This window comes from Thunnus albacares, chromosome 17 (genome assembly GCF_914725855.1).
Source record: "Thunnus albacares chromosome 17, fThuAlb1.1, whole genome shotgun sequence".
NCBI lineage: Eukaryota > Metazoa > Chordata > Actinopteri > Scombriformes > Scombridae > Thunnus > Thunnus albacares.
The window spans coordinates 8847088-8869826 of NC_058122.1; the positions used below are offsets into that span (position 1 = coordinate 8847088).

The 22739-nt window shown below is 39.0% G+C and overlaps 2 protein-coding genes across 4 annotated transcripts; one reads left to right on the plus strand and one right to left on the minus strand.

The window, feature by feature from the left end:
* The first annotated feature begins 464 nt into the window (after positions 1 to 464).
* LOC122967518 (carbohydrate sulfotransferase 12-like) lies at positions 465 to 11826 on the plus strand. Of its 3 annotated transcripts, none has more exons than XM_044332203.1 (5): positions 465 to 570; positions 3479 to 4211; positions 5995 to 6147; positions 6699 to 6878; positions 7701 to 11826. In XM_044332203.1, exons 2-5 carry the CDS (start codon positions 3846 to 3848, stop codon positions 8247 to 8249), a joined length of 1248 nt encoding a protein of 415 aa, XP_044188138.1. In that variant the 5' UTR covers positions 465 to 570; positions 3479 to 3845; the 3' UTR covers positions 8250 to 11826. The 3 variants fall into 3 exon arrangements, with proteins under 3 accessions (XP_044188138.1, XP_044188139.1, XP_044188140.1); XM_044332204.1 differs by having other exon boundaries at positions 483 to 578; XM_044332205.1 differs by lacking the exon at positions 465 to 570 and adding an exon at positions 818 to 1064.
* Positions 11827 to 16368: 4542 nt separating this feature from the next.
* Positions 16369 to 22338, minus strand: c1qtnf6a (C1q and TNF related 6a). The gene is made up of 3 exons (XM_044332610.1): positions 21644 to 22338; positions 17711 to 17914; positions 16369 to 17312 (listed from the first exon to the last, which is right to left on the minus strand). The coding sequence occupies exons 2-3, from the start codon at positions 17904 to 17906 to the stop codon at positions 16765 to 16767; spliced, it is 744 nt and encodes a 247-aa protein (XP_044188545.1). The 5' UTR covers positions 17907 to 17914; positions 21644 to 22338; the 3' UTR covers positions 16369 to 16764.
* Positions 22339 to 22739: the final 401 nt, after the last annotated feature.

Here is a 22739-nt window from a genome sequence, read left to right on the forward strand (position 1 = left end):
TGTGTTTGTGTGTGTTTGTGTGTGTGTGTGTGTTTGTGTGTGTGTGTGTTGCAAAGTGAATCAGCTGCTCTGTAGGGGCCTGTTGCACTAGATCTCACAGGATGGAGAAGGTTAACAACTAACATGATTTTAACTGCAGTAGCCTAAGGCAACAGAAATAGACACAGAGCTCTACAGCCACGTTTCCTAATTATAATTCTTTCGGTCTGTTTTTTTTTTTTTTTTTTTTGAGTAAGGATGACATTTGTTTTTGCAGGTGCAGCAGGTTATTTTCAGCGCACAGCTCCTGTGGGAGGGAACATAGTGGGGTGAGGAGGAGGAGGAGAAGGAGGAGGAGGGGGGGGGATTTATGTCTACATAAATCATCCCAGAGAGGAGACATGTTATGCTGGAGCTGACCCAGAAAAGTGATTTTTTTCCTCCCATGAGCTCATTCCGCAGAAATCTCGGTTATAAACTCTCGCGATGCTTTACGTGCTCCCGCTCCATCTCCACGGAAAAAAGAAGCCTCCTCGCATCACTGGCAGGCTCAGCTGACGCGGCGCTCGGAGCTGATGGGCGCAAAAAGAGGTAAGAAGGTATTGTTTTCCACTCGTCTTTCTTCTTATTACACAGAAATCACAAAGGTAGCGAAACATGTCACCTTTCAGTAGCAACAATTGTTTTTTCATACACCTTTGCTCCAATGCTGAGCACTACTTTGACACCCAGACAGCGCTATAGGCACCCTGACAGCGTATATTGATAAAAACCACTGATTCTACGGAAGCTGGCTGTTTTCTTTCGCCACTCCGTATTGTCGACACGTAAATTGGGGCTAACAGCTCCACACGAGGCTGTAATGAACCGAGCCACATGGCGAAAGCTTCCTGACTAGAGGAACAGCCCGTTCCCGCGGCGCAGCTCTCCCGTCAAAGGCTACATTGTGTCCGGTCTGGCATCCGCTGGCGACTGCTGCGGACAGGACGGTGTGATGTATCTCCCGGTGGGGGAGCTCAGGCTGCCCCCATGGCTTTATCTGTTGTTTACACAGCTGGTTTGACGTAGTGGTAAATAAATCAAAGGTGAGTATAATATATATATAATATATATAGGCGTATAAATATTTGCCTATAGTGTTACTTTCATTTAGCCTGAATTGGAGCTTTGTAACAGGATTTAGGCTCTGCGAATATCTACGTCCAGAACCATTTTTGTCAACACAGAAAGGCGCATGAAGCGTGAATATGTTGATTTAAAGCTTTAGCCGTGTTGTCCACAGCTACAGTAGAAAGTCATAGAGGAAGTATTCAGATTCTGTAGCAATATCACGCACTGAAAATACAAATGAAAGTCTGGCATTGAAAATGTTAAGGAAATTCACTTAACTTAAAAAAAAGTATATAATTTTTGATAGTAAAATAGGCCTGCATGAAAGTACCAAAAGTAAAAGTACTTCATGCAGAAAAATGATCCCTGTTACAGTTATGTTATTGATGGATTATTATCCCTGGTAGATTTTTAATGTGCCGGAGCTCATTTTAACCAGTCAAAATGACGTTTGACCTACAGAATGATTGATGATGAGTTTGGAAGTAGGGGGCTGTTTTCACATTCATCTGTTGGAGTTTCTCTGTACTCACTTCACATTTTAAATCCGGTGTGAGTGTCAATCAAAACATGATCTATCAGCCTACACAGTGTTAGGAAATGGTCCAAACAGCAAAATGAGCTGTTTTTTGAACTGGGGTTTCTAATCATCAGGAACGTTTATTTTCACTCAGATTTTTGTGGATGCTTAATGAGACACTCAACTTTGATATCATATATGCATTTTTACTATGTTAAGCCAAATTTCCAGAGGCTTTAATGGCATGTGCAGTACCTATGAGCATGATTTGTGACATCACAACTAGCCAAATTCAGGAATTTTCAAGGAGGGAGAAGGAGTAGGTTTCATTTCTAAGGATTGTAACGAGGAAACGGAACTTTTTTTGCTTGGAAAAAACATATCGGACACAAATGATTATTCAAAGCAAATATTTTCTTTAACAATTTTATATACCGTTGGATAGTATAACCTTTAACAATGTGTCACATTTTATACATGTTTTGTGTGTAAAATCTTAATTTGTGACAAGTATCAAGTGACTTTAGCTGTGAAGTTAAAAGCACAATATTTCCCTCTGAATTGTAGTGGAGTGGAAGAATGAAACGGTACAAAATGGAAATAGTCAAGTAGCGTGTAAGTACCTCAAAATTGTACTTAACTACAGCACTTCATTATGTACTTATATACATCAAACGAGAGAAGATCTTGATAATGTTACCCCTGATATGTCTCATGATGTACATTATAGCACAGTAGTTAATTCGTTGGTGTGCAGAGAAGAGGAAGAGGAGAGTAGTCTGCAGCAGGGAGAGATGACTTTGCCATGTCAATGGACCCCTCTTAGCTCTAGGAAAGAGGAAATAATATGAGGACTGTTGCATGAGAGCTCCAAATTTAGAAGTCTGTCAGAGTGGAAAAGCGACGCCCAGTGACTTTTAAACGGCAAAGATAAACTGGAGGAAATAGCGGAATGAATTGTGATTGAGATAAGCCACAGGTTGAACAGGCAGTGTGTATTTGTCTGTAACTATCTCCTAAATCACCTCAGGCTACCTTCTTCCCTACAGAACTCCATAAAATAACATTTTGTACATTGCATGAGCACAGTAGGCTTCAGTGCATGCAGGATGTATCTTGGTGAGGTGTGTAAAATATTTTCTATTGGCTCTCTGTCAAAGGTTGCTAACATAGGAGCTTTTATGTATGCAGAGGTGCTCAGTATTTAAGTGTGCTGATACTGTGCTATAATCCATAGGAAGCTTGGTATGGGCACAGCAGGATACTTGTGCAATGAAAAACGTATTAATTTATGGTATGCACAGCTCCCTGGCATGCAGATATTTGACAACTACTTGTGATTTTACTGCTGCGAGTGGGCGTTAAGGTCAACTCCGAGAAGGGAGGAGAAATTCAGTGCATGCCTTGTCTAAAATTGAGCCCAGTGAACTGTCAGATTTGCTCACTTTGCCTTAGTTTTCAAGCACAGGAACAGCTTACTAGATTTTTCCCGTGTTTCTATTTTTTCCAGAATCTGTATGCTGTATGTAATCCTTTTTAAATTCCTCCTTATTTAAACCCGCTAACAAAAACACAGGGAATTGGGCAACACTCCTTACAACACACCTTAAATTGTCTTTGTTTTTCATGCTGTTGAATCCTCAGTCTTGTGTGAGCTTATCTGTGTGGCTTCTTGTTCAAATATGCTCACAAAATTACAAAACAATCTAATGTTCTGATGTAATTAAGTCTGTTTTAGAATGTTTCGATATGCTTTCAGCAATGAGCCAAGCAGATTTTACAAATGGAAGCGGTTATACATATACATAGAGGCAGTTTTCTCTCTCTCTCTCTGTCTCACATCAGTATGTGTGTTGTCTTTGTGTGCAGGTTGCTGCAGGCATGGAGCAGAGGTGAGAGTTAATCCATGGTTGGCCAGTTACACACCTGCACCGCATACTCCTGCAGTGCACAGCATCATGATAAGCCTGATCCTGCCACAGACTCTATCATAGCTGCTGCCTATCTGTCGCCATGGTGAGAGAGAGCTCCTGGTCCTTGACTCTGTTGCCATGGTGACCCTGTAGCAAGAACCGTGTAACTACAATCTGTTGCCCTGGTGATCCCATAAAAAGACCCAGGTAATTATTGCAATCTGCTGCCATGGCGATGTTGTAGAACCGCCCTGTAAAGTCATAGTCTGTTGCTATGGTGGTCCTGTAGCAAGCAACAGCATCTGGCACACCAGTCAGTCAGTATGGGAACGTCCAGGATGTTCCGCATTTTTGTAGTCCTGGGCTCGGCTTTCATGATCCTTCTGATCATCTTCTACTGGGATGATGTCGGAGCCTCCCATCTGTATTTGAACACTCCTGTCTCACCGGGCCCCAAAATCCCACACCCCCACCCCCAGCAGCGAACTCAAACCTCCCGAACCCCGTCCTTCCTGTCCGACATCGATGCCTTCGTTAACCAGTTCTTAGAGCCAGGAACTGGTGAGCCCACAGACCCCGTCCCCGCTGAATCAAGCAACCAATCAGAGAAAGCCGAAGAACGGTATATACCTCGGCGGGAATGGAAGATTCACCTGACTCCGGTGGCAGCAGAGCTCCGTGAGAGACAGGTAAATTTCTGAAATGATTATAATTGGTATTGTTATTATTATTATTATTTGTAGTGTTATGGACTAGTCAAGTCTAGGGGATTCAGTGCTGAGAACTGATACTAGTCCTAACCTGAAGGGTGTAGAAAAGGAGAAAACGTGGAAGGACACAGAGGTAGAGGGACTGGTTTCCAAAATTAGAGAGAGACAGCCGGGAGGTGGGTTACCTTACCGAGTTCCCAGGCTGGCTAGCAGTTATTAGGTCCCTCCGACTTGGCCTCGCCAGCTCTGGGCGTTGCTCTCATGAGCAGCGAGCTCCATCTGGCGTTTCAGTTCAGTTTTTGGTGGTTGGGGGATGGGTCCCTGAAGAACAGAGCTAGTTTTACACAAGGGTCCGAGGGACCGGGAGCAGGAAAGGTGTGAAGCCATAATGTCTCAAAAAACGCTTCTAAAAGGACGTCTCTGGTTTTTAACTCAACTCGTATCACTCATTCAACTGTCGCGCTTTCCCAGCTGAGCCTCATCACGTCATTAGGTTACTCCAGTGGCTGCGCGCGCACCTCACCGTGATGTCCGTTTTATCAACACGCAGCTTAACAACACCCCCTTGTTATCTTCTCAATGAAAACCAGTCCAGTATAAACCCTGCCCAGAATCACTCCTAACAGTAGTAGAAGTAGTAAATGTATAATTATTAGGATGGGTAAATTAAATAAACCTTTTTCACAGAATGTCAACATATAACAGGAAAAGCACAGGAATAACTAATAAAAATTATATACATAAAAAAATAAAAAATAACTGCATTTCATTTCAGTCAGTAGCCAGCTGCATGCTGGCTCACTGACATGGTTTAATAGGACACTTATAAATAAAATAAAACGGAGTCATCGTTAATGTTGTTAGTTCCACCTGTGTTTTTCCTGCTATGACGAGTCAAACTGTCAGCCTTGAAAAAGGTCTTATTGGAGGACACAGTATTTACAAGAACAATCGCTCCTTTCATTCAAACACTGTGAACCTAATCCTGTAAACCTGTGTTATTGGAAGGATTTTAATAAACAATAATTAAAAATAGCTAACTCATAACTAAAATAATTTGTGATGTGTTGATTGGATTCAAGCGTTGTAACATTTATGGATCATAAATAACTTGCAGTTCGTTGAAATTAAACCAAAATCTAATTTTCTCATATATTAAATGTATAGGGCTGCATCTTTTTCTATACTAATACCGATACTTAAAGTTCAGTACCAATATCAAAATATAGATACTTTACTTTTTTCTACAAAGCCCAAAGTTCTCCATTGTTAAATGTTGTCTAAACATAAGCAGCTGTACAAGAATCTTGCTAAAATAAAATAGAATATAACCACACAGATGTTTTTATTAGGCTCCTTCTCAGGAGAGTGTGAACGTCTAAATACTGTATTTATTTATAGTAATCTCTCTGACCCTTGTATTAGTTTGGGAGGAAAAAATGGCACCTTTATGATTCTTATTAGTTAGTGAAGTTTGGTGACCTCATGTAATTCCAGCAAAGCTTTACCCAACATCAGCCAGAATAAGTGGAAACACCTGTGTACTGCAGGTGTGCAGGCTCTTTAAGCAAGGAATTATTGAGAAAAGAATAAATCAATAAGATGATGAATCTGACCAAACTTTTGATGCCAGCTTTTTTGTACTTGAAAGTTTAGAATAATCAATTTTTTTTAAAGAAATATAAATGTCTGCTAATGAACTTCTTATCATTTTTGTTGTTAATAATACATTTTGTTTTGCTTTACCAAATATGATAACCAGGAGCAGCGGCGGAGGTTACTTCAGGAGATGTGTGCTAATGACAGCGTGGTGTTTCCTGGCAAAAACCGCTCGTTCGATGACATTCCCAACAAGGAGCTGGACCATCTTATTGTGGATGACAGACATGGTATTATCTACTGCTATGTTCCTAAGGTACACAAACGCCTGCATTTTCACTGCTTAGTTTGAATCCGTTGCATGAAACTTAGTTTACTTATGAAGATCTCCATCCCACCTCCACAACAGCTCACATAAGCTTCCATACTTTAGCCTCTAATTTGTTTCAATCTTTATCAGCCTTTATGGCTTCCTCTCAGGAAAATGTGTGTCATATTTTGTAATCGTTCACCTAATTGTCTTTGACAACTGGACAGCTAACCTTTTGTAGAAAATGTATTTGGTTATATTGTTACATCTACTCTAAGAATATAGTGTTCTGTAAATCATTGGTGGTTGTGTTGCAGTTTACATTAAAAAGAAGCAAACTAAGAAGGAAATATCACATTGGCTGAACTGTTCAGCTTCTCGTTTTTCAATATGACTAAACCAGAAACAGATACAGTACTGTATGTCTTAGCTCTGTCCAGCCATTGTTTTTATGCCAGCATATTTCTACTTATTTGCAACAGTTTCCACATGTTTCACAGTAGTAACTAAAGATTTTCTTTTTATTTTCTTTCACATGCACTCCCTGCCGCCCTCAGGTAGCGTGCAGTAACTGGAAGCGGATCATGATAGTTCTTAGTGAGAGCCTGCTGCATGATGGCGTTCCCCAGAGAGACCCGCTGGCCATCCCCAGAGACCTGGTCCACAACAGCAGCATGCACTTCACCTTCAACAAGTTCTGGAAACGCTATGGAAAGTTTGCAAGGCACCTCATGAAGGTCTGTTCACTTTTTAAGTCAATGTATGGTGATAATAACACAAAATTATAAAAACACACAATATGGTTTATTCATTGAATGTGTAATTGGTGTAATTATTTGTTAAATGTGCTGTTGATATTGTTGGTGCATGGTGAGTCTTTGTGCTGGTGAATTGTCATTTTTCTCAAGTTGCACCTATTTTAATGAATTTTTGTGAACTTCATTGTCCCAAAGTGCCTGTGACACATGTTGTTTTATTTGCTAAGGAAGAAAAGCTAAATTATTATCAATATTTGGAGATGCATCACTCATCAGTATCAGACTTGAATCAGACAGCTGCCAGCTCACTGAGCTTTGGCCAGTCTGTTGATGCAGACACATCTAGCAAAGCATCTCTGTGAACGCCACCTTAGCACCGGCTCATTTGGGGTTTAACTCGCTCCTACTAGTGTCATATCATGATAATAATAATATCATATTATTACATTTGCTAGCTCTAGTTTGCTTTTGGTGGTTCTGTACCTCCCACACAAAGACATCATTTTTTTGTGGCAGAAAAGACTGTTCTCTCCACCACAAAACTGTCAGAGCATCATTGATGCCCAATGACTTCAGTGACCTCTGCAAATGATGCAGAGGTCTTTTAAGCTAGTGAATCCTAATCTGTTTCCAGCTGTCACTATGTGTCAGTGTTCACAAAAAGTCACCCACCGCACGATGAACCATTGATTCTCTAAGCAATAGTCCCGAACATCGTACTGTATTAGGTGCTCTATGTATTATATATGTGTGTGTTAATAATATGTGATGTGTTACTAAAGTTTCATTTTATTTTTGAAGGTGAAGCTGAAGAAGTACACCAAGTTTCTTTTCGTGCGGGACCCCTTTGTGCGTCTCATCTCCGCCTACCGGAACAAATTTGAACTACGCAACGAGGACTTCTATCGCCGCTTCGCACAGGTCATGCTGCGCCGCTATGCTAACCAGCCGACACCTCCTGCCTCTGTGGACGAGGCGTTCACTGTGGGCATCCATCCCTCCTTCTCCCACTTCATCCAGTATCTCCTAGACCCTCAGACAGAGAAGGAGATGCCCTTTAATGAGCACTGGCGGCAGGTGTATCGGCTTTGCCATCCGTGCCAGATTCAATATGACTTTGTGGGCCACTTGGAGACGGCAGAGGAGGATGCCGAGCACCTACTACGCCAGTTGCGGGTGGACAATGTGGTGGAGTTCCCCACCTCTCATAGGAACCTTACAGCCAGCAGCTGGGAGACCGACTGGTTCAACACAGTGCCTGTTGAGGCACGGAGGGAACTGTACAAGCTGTATGAACCTGACTTCAGGCTCTTCGGCTATGACAAACCAGACTCCATCCTCAATGAGTGACTCATAATTCCCAAGAAACTGACTCAGCCACACTGACGTTTTTTATGTGATGAAATATTGCAACACTCCAACAACAGTGACACCTCCCTTAGTCATGGGCTTTGCAGATGTGTTTTCCAGTCTTGTCTATGCTACACTGAATGTGCACATTATTAAGGACACTTACTCCTTTAAGGAAGCACATCAATTAGGTGAAGCCAGGTATTAGCCATTATCCATTATTGTTTTTTAATTAAATCTTTACCAATCACTAAGATAGCAAGAAGCACACAAGTTAGAGTAGGACAGTTAAGATATGGATTGTGTAACACACAGCTGAGAGAATAACAGCAGATGTCCCTAAGAATCTGTACATTCAGTGTAGTCTTTGACTCAATTCATGTGGAGTCTTTTGTACTCCCAACTCTGATGTCACGCCATGCCTATCATTTAGGAAGTCACAGTTCTGCTGTGGCTAACTGTGACAATCACACGGGCTTTGTAGCAGGAGGTTGCAAATAAACCTTTGCCGAAGTGATGTCACAGAACCATACTCTATGTTTGCGATGTCATAGGAACCGGGGGGATCAGAAAAAACAACTAGATTAGTTTTAAATGTAGTTGCACTAGAGTCAGCTAATTTATTTCACATTGTGTAAGTGCAATGTTTATGTTAAGCATGAAAGGGATTTTTTTTTGTTGAACACTTATGTTGAAAATACACACTAATGACAGCTCTCTACTTCAGAAACAGGTAGAAATCCTTTATACCTCATACACACATTAGGAACGTACTTATGTTATGTTTCATCTCAACAACAAACTTTACTGCTTCATCAGACCTTCAGACATTAGGTTTCAGCATGTAGAAGTTAATTAAATGATATTAATAGAATAATTTCTGACAGTATTTTAGCAGCTTGCTTTATTTGACCAGTTTCAAAGCATGATATGGATGCCACATTGTAGCACAGCAGCTCCAGTGAAAACCAACCTAAATAGCTGGATTTGTCTCAGCTTGTCTTTGAGGCATAAAACTGGCATTCCAACATTCTTTTGATTTCATCTCAGCTGGATGTGCACGGGTGAGCCTCTGTTATATTTTAACAGACAGAGTTTTCAAATGGGAACATTTTGTGTTATTGCTCGTTACCATGACAGTGTTTTCATCAGCATTTGATCACTTTTTCACTTTTGTGTTTTCACGCACAAACTGCAGTTACTGACACTAAACTATATGAGTTGACAAGGACTGAGACAGTGTTGTTGTTCCCCCCTGAGTGTGACGAACATTTTTATGTTTTAAGGGCAGTATTTTCATGGATTGCAGTGTTCTGTAGATTGCCTTGTGCAAGAAGCTGAGCACATTACATGAAGCCAACAAGGAGTGATTTTGAGTACGTGCACTACTACTGTGCTGTTTTGAAGATACAACACTCCGTAAGTTGGGTTGATGCTAGCATATTAAGTATAGGATGAGTCTTAATGTCAGAGTTTCTAAATACAAGTGTGATCATGGTTAGAGTCAGGATTAATCACATCATGATCTGGATATGGATCTGATTCCATGGTTCATACTGTATGAAAAGAGTGGAAGATAAGATAGTGCCTTTGGTTGCAAAAGTTTACACAGCAAAAAAAGTATTTTTGTAGAAGGACTTAATTTTTACTTTGAACACTATACAGTGACAGCTGTATGAAGCCACAACAAGGTATATTTGATATACTGGGCCTTGTTTATCTTGTGTGAGAATTATTTGGGAAGAATAGGAAACAGCAGAGCCCTTCAGCAGATTTATCTAACTGTCTTTCTGGAAATTTGTGTGATTCATGATTCTGTGAGGTTTCTGTCCGTATGCTTTTTAAAGTGGTTGTGTCCAGTGGATCGCTCTGTGTACCCTGCCGATCATTTACCACACAGCGATACTGTGTGGTTTGTACTGTACGTGATGTCATGGACATGCTCTGTGCCACATTACTTTGCAAGTCACTAAGATGTACATGTTCACAGTAATGTCTCAGTGTTGTCTCACTGCCTTTCGGTTTATTTGTTTTGTATAAGTGTGACGTATTTCATTGGAGGGGAAACTTTATTGTTTCATTTTTATTTAATTTCATCAATGGCCGGTTTTCCCAAAAATCATCATCACTTTGAGTGAAAAAAAAAGAGAAAAAAACAGTCATCCCGCACTCCCTCACCAGTGTTAGACAGTCAGATTTTCATGTCTCTTTTGCATTTCCGTTACGTTCTTTTGTTGTATTTTCTTATGTTACTGTCCTGATGTTAACCATGTCAGCAATTTTGTTCTTGGCTGTTTTTTCTTTCAAGGTGCAAACAATAGGACTGTAAGATGGTATAATTTCTGTAAGGCAAAAAAACAGGCAGAATAAAACCTATGGGTACATGCTGCTTTTGTAACAGGAAAATCAGTCTTGGGTTTTAAGGGAGCTTGGAGTTTGACTGCTGATATGCATTTTTTTTTTTTTTTGTCCAGGGTGGCCTGACGCCACAACATCACTTTGAACAGCTTAAAGGTTTGTTGAAGCTGCTGCAGTGCCAAACCTTATCCTACATTTTGACCTCATGCCAATTCCTAACAGTAAATAGTGGCACACAAAAAACCAAAAAAAACAAATCTATTTTTGTGATTGATGTTTTTGTAAAACGTATATTTCATAAATTCACAAGAGAATAAGTAGTTTGACAGACTTGTTCCTTATCTCATATGTGGAGAAAATGGAAAGTATTATTGCACTTTCATCAGTATTGTGGTGTCATTCATCATCTGGTCTTCATACAAGAGAAATAAAGTTTGTGGGGCATGATATAAGATTCATTAGTCTCTCTTTGAGTGGATGAAAGAAAGAATTGTCCATTCACCTTCAATATTATACAATTTATAACATTATTCTGCTCACATTAGATAACATTGGTACAAAATTAATAGTGACTTAGTATATTAGCATATTATCAGATGTTCCTCGGAGTACAATTCATCGTGATATTGTCTCAAAGCCATGAAGCAGAATACAATATGTGTTGTGAGAACTGACATGAAGGCCTTTTGGAAATGAAGGAAGGAAACATCTGGAAAAAAAACAGTGCAACACACAAAAATATTGACAGGAAATGCTAAGCATTTTAGCCAAGAACAAGGAAATTTCTGGATGTTTATGCCTGAGAAGTACTCATGGCAATTTGCCACCCACAAGCTGTCTTTATGTCCATGATACATTCATGCTGGTATACTTTATGTGTGCGGTGTGTATGACAGGTTTGACATCAAACAACTTTCTTTTGGAGGCTGATGATGGTTGGGGTTAGGGGTTAGGGGTTAGGCTACAAAAGCATAGACTTGGGTGAGGGCACTTGGTTAATTACTCAGCAGCTCTCCATGCCATCCTCAAGGTGTCACTGTGTTCATGTTTATCAAAAAGACCTTTTGGAGAGAATGGCATGACCTGCAACATGGACATGATCCCTCACTGGCTTCCCATCCACCAGAACTGCCAAAGGTATTTGCAGCAGTTGTGGTTTGATGAGATAGATACAACTCTCATGCCTGTACAGCAGCAAGTAAACCATACCCCAGGTGTTTTCCTGCCTCCATGTGTCTTTTCTCCACTACTGGCCCTGTCCTCTACAGTAGTCACTAGCCTACATCAAATTTGTGGCTAACACAAAATGTTTAAGTCAGCATGACTGTAATTAGTAAAAATATGTGCTACTCATTATTAGTGTGCTACTCATTACCACGAATAACAGTATTATAATATTTTGAACTTTTTCTAAAATGTTGAACAGCTGCGTTGAACAACAGAAAAATGTTAGCTTCCCAAACTGGCTCAGCCTTGGTATCGGAATATGCACCAACAGCACCGTAGCTGCACCCCATGACAAACAAATAACACGGTTTTAAACTTTCAAATAATGTACAATGTGTACGCTAAAGTCAGATTTTGTGTGCAGTTGTTATGCCAAGCACTGCCATTGGTACATGTGGAGACCATGTGCGTCTTAATAGCACGTGGCTATTTCAAACTTGCTCACATCTTTGGAAAAGTGTGGACGTTCCAGAAATTGACGAGGAGTCCTAACAAGCTGTAGTGAGGTGATCAAAAAAACGTGAAATGTGCTTCTGTTTATTAATCTTTGACACACCTTGCACATAATTTTATGAATAATAAGTGAATTCAACATAAAAAGCCAATCAGTTGATTTTTCATTTGATTGTTGTTATCTTAGCTAACATTTTGCAATTTGTGATGGTGTGCCTCGAAAAATTGCTTAACTTCTGCTGACTTAGCTAAATAATTTGTCATGGAAGCATTTGACCATTTTATGGGCTTGACTGATGACAGCAAAAGTTTTGTCATTGTTGAGTATTTAAGTGTTTATAACATATTTAAGAAAGTTTGCACAATCTGAAATCTCAGTATATTTCAACCCTTCTCTCTAATCATACTGTAATAAATGGGTGAAGCTTTTACAATGAGGTTTCAGGACAACATCGAACTTTACAGGGAGAAACATTTGACAATTCTACTATGAGATTATATGAAATTATAAGGAGTGGCTCTAATGTTGTTTTAGAAATAGGCTGTCTGTCTATTTATAATAATAATAATAATAATAATAATAATAATAATAATAATAATAATAATAATAATAATAATAATACATTTAATTTGTACTGCACTTTTCATTCATAGTGAAACTCAAAGTGCTACAATATTAATAACATAGAACACACATCATAAAGAAAATAGGCTAATAAGAGTTAAGATAAAAGATGAAAATAAAAGCCTATTCAGCTGGGAGTAATAATTTACTTTTATTCCTAATGACATTTTAAAATTAAATTGCACAAAAAAAACAAACTTTAAATTCCAGGTTTTATAAAAGCCTTCCTCATGTTTGGGACCTGGGTACTTAGTTCCACAGTTCGCCACACTACTTCACCCGTGAAGCAGCCCATTTCAAATCAGCTGATGGTGTATACTTCTTACTCAGCCACTCTATTACAATCTATTTTCTTTTTTCTTGCTGAGAGTTAGAAGAGAAGCTCTCTACCACTCTCAAATTACGAGTTAATATATTTGTTTAATCAGTACAAAAACCAAAAGGCAAAAATGACACGTTGTGGTTTTATGGGAGGTTATGTGCCAGACTATTTCTTGGCCAGGTGCACAGAATTCCTGGAGGCTTGTCATCACTTGTCATCACTAATACACCCAGTGGAGACCATTTTTCACTTTGGCTTTTGTATGGATTAAAGGATAGGTTCAAGTTTCTTCAAGTCTGTCTCAATACAATACTGATGTGATATGTGTGATGTGGAAGTGGGTCTTAGTTGCTGCAACAATTCAACTCTCTGTACTGACCCTGAAGCTATTCTCTTGGAACAAGACTAAACTGTAATATAATTTTCTTCATAAGGAGAAAATTACATATGATTTGTGCAGCAACAAATCCCAGTTTGATTTAGACCACAACTTAGACTGGCAGTAAGAGCTGACATCCAACTGCAGACTTAAGAATAGAAGACATTTGTGGTTATTTGATACTGTTGTGGACTTTTACAGTAAAGACATTACACAGTTTCACCTGGTTGGTCTGGATTAACATGTAACATTTGGTCTGTAAAATATTGTGTCTGTGAAAACCAAAAAATAAATAAATGTCATTAATAATCATTGCAATAAATTGCATGGATATGCTTGTGTCAAACCAAACTGCCAAAACCAAAAGTTATTTTTAGTTAGCTTGTAATTTGTAGAAACAAGAACTGTGTGTGAACACTGTCCTAATCTGCAGTCATGTTATGGTGTCATATACAGTAATGGTGGGAACACACTGTATGACACTCACAGTCAGACCATGCAAACAAAGAGCTCTACACATGTGACCCCTGACCCCAAATTTCAAGTCTACCTAGTTTTGTAGTTGCAATTTTCTAGACAGATATTGCTGTTCTTTAACTCTTAATCAAAACAAGATAATCATTGATACACTCTGTCACTGTTTAGACCCAGGCCAAACTTGACAAAAATCTGAGTCGATGGACAAATTACATCAATAATAAATAAATAAATATATCCATCTAATATTTCTGTAGTGTGTCTAAGAACTTATATAACATAACTGTATTCCTACCATTACTGCCATTCTGTCGGACATGGACTACCCACTGTTTGAGTGTATCATTAGAACAATGCTCCTGTTCCTCAATCTTCTGACTTCTTCAGGCTCAGAGTTGCCTCGTGAGCGTTTTTTATGTCTTTGAAATTGTTTTTAAGAAATTATTTTCAATGCACCACAAATGCAATGCAATCACCGTAGCCCGAGGCAACAGCTCAGGCTACTATAAAATCTATCAGGGATTTGTGGGGTATATATAGGCTTTCTGCAGTGAACCACATCACCTAACTACAATGCCATAACATGTCAACTTTGTGAACACATGAACATTGGATTGATGTAACCAGTTGTTGCAGCCTAAATTCAGTTGTAATTTTGTGTAGCTTAGACCTGTGGGAGATCATCCTCTGAAAATCATGAATTTGGTTTGGATCATCATCTTTAACATCAGTATTTCAAAAAAACATAAAGCTATACAGTAAAAGTTGTGTTATGTGAAGCAACATTAATGCTGAAAAGAATTTTCTCTTACTCAAATTGCAATTTTGCCCAATAAATGGGGCATCAATCAAAAGGCACCCACCACTCCTCTTCTAAAGCTGCAGTGTGTAGGATTTAGTGGCATCTAGCAGTGAGGTTAAACCCCTCCCCCTCCAAGTTTGAAGGAGAACCTATGGTGGCCTTGAAACTTGCAAAAATTGAAAAAAATTAAAACACAACAATGAATATACACTAATTAAAACATACTAATGATTTTTATATTCCATTTCTGCCAAGTCCGTTCTGCTATATGCCACTAAATTCTACACACTGCATGTTTAAATGAGGCATTCCTCAAGGTCCCTCAGCTCACAATTTTTGCCACACGCAGGTCCATGGCTGTGTCTCCAGGGTTTGGTCCCTGGAGTTTCACCAGTTCATTCATGAGCCATCATTGATTCTCCTGGATTGTCAGGTCTATTGTCAGGTATATTAATGACAATTGAGTGTGCTGAAATAAGTATTTTTTATTAATATATTCAGTCATACTTTTGACTCGTCAGATATTATTGCTTTATGTTGCATTTGGGACTTCAGTCTATGTACAAAGCACCGTTAGTATTAATCTTCAATTAATGTTTCACTGTATATTTACAATAAAAAGGGAGGGAGAGGGAAGATAATCAGCACCTTCTGGCAAACTTGTTTAGCACAAAACATTCAAGTACACTGAACATGATTCACTTAATGCAATCTCAAAGTCAGTCCAGGCCATTAATTATAATGGGAGAAAAAACATTATGATGAAGCTGCAGTTCTACAAACTCAAACACAGACTTTAAACTGTAATTTTCACCATACACAACTATATTTCAGTTAGCACCATGTTTTAGCACCACAGACAGCAACAGTCTAAATTACCAGTGTACTTTTTCTTACCATATCCCATTACATAAATCATTACTTTATTTGCTCATTACAGCAGAAGAATGCTAAATATCAGCCCTCTTTCAAATTTAAATTACACTTCTCTGTGGGCTGAATCTATAAAAATAAGATTATGTTTAATCTAGCCTATAAATTCTCTCATATTAGGGGTTGATAAGGGAACATTAGAAGTTCTATAGCTAAAAGAATAGTTTGACATTTTTGGAAATTTACTTCATTTTCTTATCTAGAGTTAAATGAGAAGAGCAATATGTGCACAGTAAATATGTAGCTGGAGCCAGACACTGGTTAGCTTAGCTTAGCATAAAGATGGAAACGGGGTGAAAGAGCTGGTCAGGCCATGTCTAAAGGTAACAAAATTCAGTTCCTCTAAAGCTCATGTTTTATCTTGTTTGTTTAATCTGTACAAAAACCGAAAGTAAAAATGAAAATTCACCAATATTTGTTGTTCGCACGCTTTGTTTTTTCCCTGTTTTCCAGTCTTAATGCTAAGCTAAGCTAACTGACTGCTGGCTGAAGCTACATATTTACCATACATAACATACCAACATAAGAGTGGTATCAATCTTCTCATCTAACTCTAACAAGAAAGGAAATAAGTGTATTTCCCAAAATGTTAAAATAATATAATGTAAAAACATACAATACCCTCTTTGTAGTTGTGGTCATTTCAATTTATTACTTCACATTTTCTCACTAACATAATGCTCATTCTCCTGCTGCAATTTTGATTTTGGATGTCTTTTTTATCTAAAAATCGAAGGACAAACAGAACAACTTTACTGTTAATTGCATCCTCAGTTCAATTTTGTCAACCTGCCCAGAGACAACAAATGTAAATTAGCTATTAGCTAACTCTGGTGCAATTACCTTTAATTGTGCACTGTCCCTGTAAAAATAAACAATAAAAGAAAGAAAAGAATTTATGTGCTTTCCATAAAACCAAGCTCAATCCCCGGCATCTTTTCACTCCATGCTAGCTTTGATGAGGTATCCATTGAAAGTGATGTAGACATCTACATCGTCACTGTAAATTGCGTTCTCCCTTTCCCTTTTGTACAGGCGGACCCACACCTCGTCATTCAGCTCCAGCTCCAGCATCAGACTCTGACTCTGCATGATGGAGCGGTCGCTGGGTTGGGCATACACTATGGCCTGCTGTGTGTCGTTCTGCATGATATGCAGGTATGTCTCCTTAAAGTTCCATGTGTGAATGTTGACATTGAAGAAGTAGATCCCCGGGATGTGGCAGAGGAATTTCCCATTGAACATGTTGAAGTGGCCATCAAGATTGACGAAAACTGTGTCAAATACCAGTGCCTGGTAGGACTCCAGGCTGTGGAGGGATTTGCGACGGCCGACAGAGAAGGCAGCGTAATGGACTTTGCAGGGGTCTCCTGAAAGACCCGCCTCGCCCTTACTGCCTTTTGAGCCCATGGGTCCCCTGGAGCCTGGAGGGCCTTCCTGTCCAGCTTTACCTGGTGTCCCTCTGTCACCACGTTCTCCTTTATCACCTGTGCAGAGTGATAATCACACTAACATCAGAAATAATATGTGAGCTTACTGAAGTCAGAATGAAAAAACAAAAGGTTAAAAACAGCTGAACACTAAGACACCAAAGACATGTTACATCCTCTGATAACTGTTGAAGTATTTTAGGGTTTTTGGGTGTACAGACTGTAAACTGCAGAGAAACTCAAAGACACTGAACTACTGAGCCACCAGCCAGTTTTCAAAGCAACATGAAATAACTAAGTTGTCCTTTTAAGCCATGTGAGGTGTACAAACTGCATCAACCAAGAGAAACTGTTGAATATAGCAGTATTGTGATGGACATATATAGTATTTGGGGGTCTGTAATTGCTGCTGATTGGCATGAAACCTAATATGTCCCATACTGTACATGTGGTACCTTTGAGGATGGTCATGTTGATGTAGGTGCGGACCTCTGGCACATGGCTGAACAGTCCTGTTGGAGGCTGAGCTCCGCTGCCCTCTGGTGGCTCCAGATGGTCACAGCATTGCTTGCAGGGGACAGGAGGGGCACTGGGAGGAGGCACCAGTGCCACCAGGGAAGAGAGGGACAGAAGGAGGACGACACCCAACATAGCTGTGCCTACAGTATGAGCAGAAGAAACTATCAGGTGATAGATGGAGAAGCTCTGGATTTGTTTCTGTTGGTGGATCTGGATCCAACTGATTCAACAATTTATATTACTTCACTCACTGTGACTGATTTTAGTTAATACTACAATGAACCGAGGGCCCCCAGGCTGTATGGATCCTCAAACCTAACAGCAGAACACTTGAGGGTGCAGAGATAGTGTGGTCACATCTGGCAGCTTTTAAATTGCTCATTAAAAACAATTTTACCTGCAAAGCACTGTAAAAATCACAAATAGGATATATAATTATCAGTGGAGTGTAATGGGCTAAAAATGTAGCTCATTACAACCTGGAACCTATGATTATATTCAATTTCTCTTCCATTCTACATAGACATGAAGGCACCTTTAAAAACCACAGATGTAAAGTGCTTCACAAATGCCCTGACAATACATCACAGTTATGCAACTGTATGGCACACTTAATAGAACAGAATTTTAATAAATATAAATATAAATTAAGAGCAGAAAAACAAGAAAAATAAGATGGCAGCTCTGTGAGGCTGTATTTCAAGGCACAACGATGCTTTAAAAGAAATGCGAATGCCAGCATGCTAACAATGACAAAGCTAACGTGCTAACGATGACAAAGTTAACATGCAGATGTTTACCATCTTAGTTTAGCATATTAACATGCTAACATTTGCTAATTAGCACCAAACACAAAGTACCACTGAAGCTGATGGGAATGTCATTATTTTTGGAGGTTTTTTAACCTCACGTGCCAGATGGTTTGTTACACAGAAACATCTGAGAAGTCATCTTTGGAAACTGTTTGGAAAAGGGCAGGTGATTTCAAAAAACACTTTGCAGATGACTGGATGAACCATCTGTCTATCACCGTCTATTACCGTCTTACCTTGTGAGACAGCTGGATTCACAAGATTGCGAGATCACAAGATCACAAGATCATGTGAGAATCCTCATAGGACGCTGATTGGTCCGGACCACTGGTGGTTCCGACACAAATGCATAACTTGAAGCCTGACAAGATGGATTCTTGTGTGATGTTGGGATCTTGCAAATCCAGTTGCCTCACGAACTTATAAACCAAAGTGATAAACCAAAGTAGATGAAAAGTCACTAGGATTCATCACCTTGGGAACATGAATGAATTTCACAGAAATACATCCAATGGTTTTTGAAATATTTCACTAAAAAGCACAAAAGTCAACCTCATGGTGGAGCTAGAAGGGATCACCAAAGTCAGTAGAATTGATCATGTGGGGACCATGAATGTTTGTACTACATTTTATAGCAATCCATCCAATATTTGTTGAGACATTTCAGTCTGGACCAAAATGGTGGAACCAGAGCGAGCTGTACTGCTAGCATGGCTAAAATGTCATATATTTATAAGACTTTTAAAACTTTGCTCTGACACAGTGGACATGATAATAAGAGGCAGGGTATATTTAATAGTCTATGCTCAGATAATCTAAGTGTTCTTGGTGCATATGGGGTTAAAATATCTGAAATCCTGTATAAAAGAAACAGAACCATTGACAGCTTTAAAAGCAATCAACCCACTTGTCCCTTTTTAATGCTATTTGGCCAGTAAATATAGTCATAAAAAGTGTTTGGTTTGGATAGTTGTACATTTAAATTGATCTGTAAACAGTGAGAATAAAAGAATCATTGGTTTATGTAATTAAAAGAGGAAAATCCTCTTTGTTTAGCTGCTTGCAGCAACAGTAGTGAATATTATTCCATTAAATTTATAAAACATATGTCCTCGCTGAAATATCAGTTGTTCAGTAGCTAGTCAGAGAATAAGATCATCATGTGTCTTGGATATCATTCCCACAGCAGTGGAAAAGAGAAGAGAGAGGAATCTTCGACCTTGAGCCAGAGAAAACATTTGTTACCCTAAGAAACAGAAACAGGACTCAGGAATTGTGGAAAAACAAATAAAGTGAAGCCTTTTTGCAACAAAGCCAACATATTTGTTTTTAAATCATCCATGCTCTCACTGTGGTATTTCATTGGTTATTTAAACAAAATGCCATAGATAATTTCCTCCAGTACATGGAGACACAGAGCTCACACTTAGAGGTCAAATTGTGCCAAAGACTCAATAAAATACTGTATAAATACTAAGGTGCTTCTCATACAAATCCCAAAAGTAAAAAAAAAGCAAAATAATGGAAGATGGTGGGGCTGCAAGGATCATAAATCACCTGAAAAATGACCCTGCAGGCAGCCCATAATTTATCACCAGTTAGCTGGTCGACTCCACACAATGGTTTATTTAATGCAAAGAATGTCAGAATGGCTTTTTTTGGACAGAGAGCCAAACAGAGTGCTGTTTAAATGGAAAAGTCATGGATGTCTGCCAGACTCATCAGCTGGTCTCTGTGTACTGTAACTGGAACAGTGTGTGCTGCTGTGTTTATACAGGACAGCTGCATCCATACTGACAGTTGCATTCTTTATATATGACTGGACATATGTAGAAGCTCAGCTAAAGACCACAAACACAGATTCTCTAAATGCTTAAAATGTTCACTTGCTGGTGAAGTTTTGCTGGTATTAACAGATTACAAGACAACAATAAACCAGTGAAACCAGTCACTGTATTGGTTTGAATGAAAAGCTGCGACTGTATTTTGCACTTTTTATTTAGCAGTGAATTTCCACTCATCATTTTGAAGGTTGTAAGATTCTGTTTTTGACAATGTATTAGAGAAATGTTGATCATTTTGAGGTTGTATAGTTAGTGGTGTTTTTTTTTTTACTAGGCTGCCTTATATTATTATTAGCTTAGCTTTTTAATATTTTGTCCACATTGACTTACTCCTCGCTGCATTGCTGTTTCCTGCTCTATAGAGGAACTGTAGCTGAACCTGCAGCCAAAGTGAAGAGTATTTACACTGTTGAGTGATTTCAGTCATTTAAAACTTTAATGAGGGGTTGTCATATTTGTTCTATCTATATTTGTTTTGTCCACTCACATAATACTCTGTACCACACTCTCATAATTGTATGCACTAGCAGCAGTTTTGCAGCTGCATATTGCACAGTCCATCTAAATATTACTGTTGGTCCTAATGCTGTTCTGTCATGTCATCTATCTTGCAGTGCAAATCTGCTGCATGTGTTAAGGTTCTGTTAGGATTTCCAGGCAGAACCACAGATGGCCATTCAGTGTGTTTGATATGACTCATGCACTGACCTAAGACATTACATAACTGGTTTTCATGGAAAAACCCTAATAGAACTGGAAACTTTTAAATGATGTTCAAAATGATGTACAAAATAATATATATTTATAAATTACTGTCTGACCCTGCAGGCAGTAATTTATAAATTACTGTAGATCTCTTGGTGTCTTTTCACTCTAAAATGTTTTTTCTCAGCAATTTTAAATATATTGTAGTCTTTTTTTTTTTTTTTTTTTTTACAGTATAAGCATAAAGTACAAGTTTAGTGAACACACTGCAAGATATGCCATGCACTGCAAAAATGAAAACAATAATTCTTAATAAAGCCTACATTTTGCACATTTACATGCATTAGACTATAGAAACATGTTTGTATCTGTTTGTGGTCTAGTCCGGTCGGGCTCTAACATAGTTGCAATCAGAAGTTCATTGGTAAACAGTTATCACAATTAGGCCAGTCAGCGCTCATGCAAAGTGCCAGCTGATAAGTGAGACTTTTATCTGAGTGAATCTCACCTCGTTCACGTCTCTGCAGCCGCTTCAGTCCACTGAGGAGGCAGCTGGACGGAGGAGAGAGAAATTCCTCAGTCAACCTCAACAGTCAGCAGCCCTCTCTCCCTCTTTGTGTCTCTCTGTGGGAGTGAGTTGTGAGACGTTTCCTATAGAAAGAAAAAACCTTCTTCTCTCTGATCCCTCCTAGTTTCATGCAGACTTTGGCAACCAGCATCTGTCCATTTATTTGACATTTGGGATAACAATTAATGTCTGACCTCCTAATCTTTACTGCAATATATGAAAATTGTCAAAGGTTACCAAAGGCAGAGAAAGTGTCCAATTCTGAAATGCTTTGCTTTGTTGAAAGTTCAACCTGATCAAAGAACAGACAAGATTGAAAAGTTTGATTTAAAAGCATTTGCTGTCATCATGAAATTGTGAAATCACCAATAACTGTGGTTAGTGGAGCTTATGCACACATAACTATGGGGGATCAATCTCCAGGGTCTGTTTACAAAATATAGGAAACGCCCGGTCATTCCTCCCTGGATTCTCCATTTCTGCTGTGCTGAATTCCTCTCCTTCATTCCTCCCATCTGCTGCAGTTGCAGAGAGAGAGATGGAGAGAGAGAGAGAGAGAGAGAGAGGTTGTGCGAAAAAAAAGTACATGATAGCAATGGGAAATGTGTGGGAAGTCAATTATAGGTGGATATTATTGCTGTGTTCTATTATTTACAATAAACCTCATTGCTAGTATGAGATAAGTTCTAACCAGTGGTTATATATTTTTAGATCTGAATTAAGAATGTAATGTTCTTTTTCAGGTTAGGATTATAGACTTAAACACAGAGAGACAGAGAAACGTCAGAGAAAATGCAATAAAGTATACAAAAATACATTTATTGTGGGATGCATCAAGAGAGAAAGTGAGGGACATAAACTGGGAAAGCCACCTCAAAGCAGATGTGAAGCATGCAAGTGACAAAAACAAAGAGACAAGGACTCCCTGGACCATAAGGGTGTATGCCTGTTGCTTAGCAGCAGGTGTGTTTGCACTCGTGGAGTACCAAGGATTGACACCAAAGTCATCCGCATGACGCACCACTAAAACTAGTGC